Source organism: Phaethon lepturus, unplaced genomic scaffold (assembly GCF_000687285.1).
Source record: "Phaethon lepturus isolate BGI_N335 unplaced genomic scaffold, ASM68728v1 scaffold23825, whole genome shotgun sequence".
Lineage (NCBI taxonomy): Eukaryota > Metazoa > Chordata > Aves > Phaethontiformes > Phaethontidae > Phaethon > Phaethon lepturus.
Genome location: NW_010540161.1, coordinates 2465 through 7845, shown reverse-complemented (window position 1 = coordinate 7845; position 5381 = coordinate 2465). Strand labels below are relative to the sequence as shown.

At 53.0% G+C, this 5381-nt stretch overlaps 1 protein-coding gene across 1 annotated transcript in view; it reads right to left on the bottom strand.

Moving 5' to 3' along the window:
- Positions 1-4781: 4781 nt before the first annotated feature.
- The window catches only part of LOC104620996 (protein Wnt-11b-like), a gene marked incomplete at its 5' end in the record, with an annotated part of 3059 nt that continues 2459 nt past the window's right edge, over positions 4782-5381 (bottom strand). Inside the window, one exon of the mRNA XM_010287368.1 lies at positions 4782-4956. Within this exon, the coding sequence (XP_010285670.1) occupies positions 4782-4956 (175 nt within the window). The remainder of the gene's footprint in view (positions 4957-5381) is intronic.

The window sequence follows — 5381 nt, the reverse complement described above, 5'->3', positions numbered from 1 at the left end:
GAGAAATACAGGCTGGTGAAGGGAGACCAGGGTGCTCAGAAATGCAGCCACTCCGCTCCTCCTGGCCCCCGCAGATGTGACGGGGATACCACAAACCTGCGGGATCTGGGACTTTTCTACTCCGATTCAGCAAGTTGCTGAAATACGGGGTTCAGAGCTGGAAGGGATGCCAGCCTGTCCAGCCTAGGAGAAGGGATGGAGGTCTGATTCCCTCTGAACCTCACACAGCCATTGCCCTTCAAGCTATGCCCAAGGGCCCTCAGTCTGCAGCCTAGTTCCCCCTCTGGTCTTATGGCAGTTACTCACCTATGTTGATTTGTCCCTGTCCCTCAGCTGAAGATCCCCATAAGGACAATCCCTATTATTATTTGTCATCCTTAGGGCATCATAGTATTGCTGAATACCCCAGAAGTAAAGGAGAACAGAGATGCAAGGGTTTTTCCTTAAATATAAGCATTTACTCATGTTTACGTCTTGCGGTGTGATAGTGTAGGCACCAACCATCCCAAAGGTCAAAGCAACATCCCCCAAATATTTACAGCAGTACAGAGGTTGGTCAACAGCTGAGCCCCCACACAGCAGCCCCCTCCCACGCCTTCTCCTTGTTCTGGCTCAGCTTGCTTTGTGAAGAGCACAAGCAAAAAGCAGGTGGAGGTCCTGACCCACTCTCCTGTCCTACTTGCAATCCAGGGCTGTAGGAAAGAAACATCCCAACATGTTCTTGAACACAGAATCATTCTTCTTCCAAAATGCTTACTTGATTACCAACAGCTTGTTGCTCTTGCTGGGATTATCCTCCTGGAATAAGTTATGCAGCATCCCTCAATGAATAAAGAAATAAAAGCAAAAAAAAACCCCAACCATCAATGCTTTAACAGCAAATTCAAAAGAGCCTATGAAAATCACTCTCCTTTCTCCAGACTTCATTGTCTGCACAAGTCTAACCAGCAGGGAACGATCACATTAATACTAGCGTTATTCCTTTCAAACCCAAATTAATAGTCAAGCAGTAACCGAGAGGAGGCTTTTCAGAGCAAACCCTTTGCCTGGTTCTCACCACATTTCATGTAGAGGGATGGTTTTCTTCTGTACACAAGCCATTTTCAGAGCCATCTCTCCCCCGTGTCAGCTCACAGCACCAGAAAGTGAAAGACTTCTGCCATGGCCATGGAGAATTCAGCTCCAGGGAGTCTCATTTCCAGAGAGACAGATAAACAAAAAGCCACAAGACATGGGGAAAAATGGCTAATGACAGGAAAGTCAAAGAGGTAGATCCATCACATTAGCAGTGAGCCCGGCGAGGGTTCGTGAAGCAGAGGGTAATGACAGCAGCCTACCACAGTCTGGAGAGGACGATTGTGAAAGTGGGGCAAAAGAAACGCGTGAGGAAGTGTCTGAAGGGCTGCAAAGCCACAATTGTTACAGAGATGCTCTTGGTTTCAGGGATGCTGCTACTGCCCTTGCCCAGGTTTATTCAGGCCCTGAAGGGCTATCTGCCAGAGCTGGAGATGTTTGGGGTGGAAGCAAAGGTGTAGAGGGTTTGAGAAAAGCCTTCATGCACTGATTTCTCTGGCAGAGTGTTGCACTGGCTGGTGCTGGAAGCCACCGGAGGGTGATGGCAGGGTCCAAGTTTTCCCATCTTTTACCTCAGAGGGTGCTTGTGCTAGCCCAGGTGGGGCGAAGGGGCTCCCTGTTCCCCTGGCACCTTCCTGCTGGCTTTTCTGCCCAAGCAGGGTTAGAGAGAGAAAATGCATCCAGTCGGATGGATCCCCTCAAGCCCTGGGGCCAGGCAGTGGGTTTATTCTCTCTGGACCCATCGCCTGGTGCTGACTGCTTTGCTCTGGCTCTCCGTCCCTGGGAGACTCTTCCAGTCCAGCAGATCTCACAAGCCTGGTAAGCCCGGTTGTGGGCCCGGTTTACACCACCTCCCGCTCAGAGCATTGTCACTTAACTGTCACCTCCCCACCATCGTCCTTCCTGCCAGCCTGACCCTTTACACCCTTCAACTAATTGCAGTGCTTTCCCATTTCCCGAAGGACACAACCGGAGCCCCAGGTCCTCGCTGCTGACTGGCCCCTCCAGTCCTTTCCCAGCTCTTCCCTGTTGGGCTTGCAGTCAAGATGCAAGGATTGAGAGGAGGAGAGGACTCTGCATATTCAGCACTTGACCCTGCCTTTTCCCAGGCAGAAATTCAAATGGAACCTCTCTAGGAGGGGATCATGACATCTCCCCAGGGCATTCCTAGCTATTGTGGCTCCTCTCCTCTACCCCAGGCTATGTGTGTTTGTAGTTACCAAATGCAAATCACATTTCCCACCCTCCTGGCTGAATCTCTCACTCCACAAGATCCTTCCCCTGTTTTTTTCTCACCAGCTCGTTTTGCAATGCTGTGCTGAGTTCGCAGCCCCTCCCGGTTTCACTTCCCTCTGATCTGGCGATGCACATCGAGGTGGCCATAGGGAAGGTATTTAAGCAATCCTCCTAATTAAGTACCTCTCGGCTCAGCCTGGCTCTGGACACAGGAACCGCAGCTATTTTGCAGCCTGGCAGCTGAAGACTCCCTTTTCTGAAGAATGCCGGTGACTAACCCCTAATTGCATTTTAAAAGAAAAACTCGAGATAGCTTTTTGGCCTTCAGCAGCTGTGACAGAAGCCTTGCAGCTGTGGCTTTACTGTCACTGGGAAGGCTAGATGTCAGCAGCCAGCTCCAGTCGATGGCACATTAACAACTGATAATGATAGTTAACTCACTTGGTTAACTATGGGAGCATATGCTTCACCCATGAGCATTCCAACCTCCAGCTCCCAGGCTTGTCTCAAGCCACCTTTGACTCTCGGCTCTTACTCACTGTTAATACAGAAACCTGGAGCACATTAAGTGGAGGGGACGATTTACAATAAAAGCTCATGAATTGATTCCGTGACCCAGCAGAGGCTATTAAAAATGATTGAATGAATATGGAAATGAGTAATCGTACAGCTGGACCGGGGGCTGAACGCGCCCAACTCCATTCAATGCAAACCACAAACAAAGCAAGGCTCACGCAAAGCTGCCGGAGTCTCTAGGTCGTGGTGTGAGCTACGGGAAGTTGCCCTACGATTTCCATCGTGTTTACCTGTCCTCCTTGTGCTGTGGGTTTCTCCTCAGCACCGGTGTGTTTCCACTCCCTTTCTCTCTAAAGACTGCATCAACAGGAATCTCTTATCCCACGAAAGCGCTTGTCCAGATTCCGCACTAGTGGAAAAGCGGGGCCATCAGAGCCCCCATCCCAGGCTCCCGACCCCTTGCTCTTCACACACGCATGTTTGGCTAGTCCAGCCCACATTCACAAAGATCAGAAAACAATCCTGGGCTGCCTCAGTTTCCAGCCACCAGTGCTGAATCCCATTCCTTGCTGGCTGGTCTGAGACCTGAGGAAGTGGGCAATAGAAACCTTCCAACAGGTTTTCCATGTGTAAACAGTAGCTGAGGGTGACAGATATCTGTAATTAAAGGCAAACCTGGGCCAATGAGCAGCAGAAAGAGTTAAAACCAAACCAGTCCGCCGCTGTGTGTAAGGGTGCGACATGGGCTTTATGCTCTTCTTACAGCCTCGCTTTCTCTGTGGCCAGCTGAGGAGGAGATGGTGGAAGGAGGTTGTCCTAGGAAACATGCCACCGAGAAGTATAGTATAATACATTTATTTTAAAAATGCACACCAGTGTCCCACTTACATTAAGTATAGAGACTAAAGGTTCATTCTTGTTTCCCTAGGGCCCTGGAGTCCTGTCCTCTCTTCAGGCTGGAGTGCCAGCACACCTAGTATTAAGGGGCTGTAAGGAGTGGGCTGAAGACCTTAGTGGTCTAAAAGAAGGGGCAGGAAGGACAAGCCATGAGTAGGCCACATGTTGAGTGGGCTTCCACCTCCAACACAAGCCCAGAGGGCAGAAGTGTGCAGAAGGTGCTGCCATGGCCGCCTTAATACAAGGCTGCCAGGTGCTGTTACGCCATGCTGCCCTGCTTTGGCAGCCTCCGGGACCGCTCCTGGCCCTAGGTCTGTCTGCTATCATCAGTCACAGACATTGGCAATCTCCATGCAAGTTGTGGAGAGGATTGATGAGTTCTGTCTTCTGCAGCAATCACTGGTTCTGCCTGTGTCCGAGCCTGGTCTTCGTTTCAGATGCTGCAAAGGGCACTGGACCAGTATTTGCCCCTGAGGAGGTGTTGGCGAGGGTAGCGGTGGGGGATGTTTCTGCAAACACATGTGACCCAACTCCATAGTGTTGGGTGAGCCCACAGCAGAAACCTGCCCCCAAAGAAGCTGCCCATGACCCCCTCACCCGAAGCAGCTTTTTTCCCCTGCAGCTTTCTCCCAACAGGCAACTCACCCCCCTTCCCATCCATCACCCCTGGCTTTCAGGCCACTGTCAGAAACCTCCTGCAAAGAGACAATGGCAGCCCGGGGTCCCCATTCACCCCTGGAGAAAGGGGCCTGTGCATGCGGAGTGATAAATGGTTTGTCCCCAGCTGGAGACAGAGGGCTGGATGCTCCGGATCGGCTGCAGGAGGGCAGCCCTTTGTCTTGCTCTGGAGAGATGGAGCAGAGGTCAGCCTCTGGTCTTAGGCTTCCCGGCATCTCTCAGTTTGAGGTCTTCCATGGTAATGGGAGAGTCCAGGTTTCCCGCATAACCGCCGTCATGCCGTAGCCCAGAGCATCCCTTGCGGCTGGCGTTCGGTCCCCAGCTGTGCCCCGGAGGACACCAGCGCAAGAGTCCTCCCGCCTGCCGTGATGCCTCTGGCGTTATTTGCAGACATATCTCTCCACCTTCCGCCGACACCTCTTGCACACCACGTAGCAGCACCAGTGGTACTTGCAGTGGCACCTCTCCACCACCTCCTCCGTGTAAGCGTTGTAGCCGCGGCCGCAGCACATCAGGTTGCAACTGCCGCTGCCCGCGGAGGTCTTGTTGCACTGCCTGTCAAGAGGAGGAGGCACAAGCGGGAGCTGAGGGCATATCTCTCCACCTTCCGCCGACACCTCTTGCACACCACGTAGCAGCACCAGTGGTACTTGCAGTGGCACCTCTCCACCACCTCCTCCGTGTAAGCGTTGTAGCCGCGGCCGCAGCACATCAGGTTGCAACTGCCGCTGCCCGCGGAGGTCTTGTTGCACTGCCTGTCAAGAGGAGGAGGCACAAGCGGGAGCTGGGGGCGCGTACCTGCCCACTCATGGCGGCGGTGCCCACCACAGCCATCTGCCCCGGCCTCCTCCCAGAGCTCACGTGCCCGTGGCAGGAGGCAGCGAGATGCACGGGTCTGCTTGCAAACTGGGGTTGATGTCGGCTCATGGTGCTACGGCAGCGTTGGGGCAGCTGTGGCTGAGGTTGGGCACACTCACCCT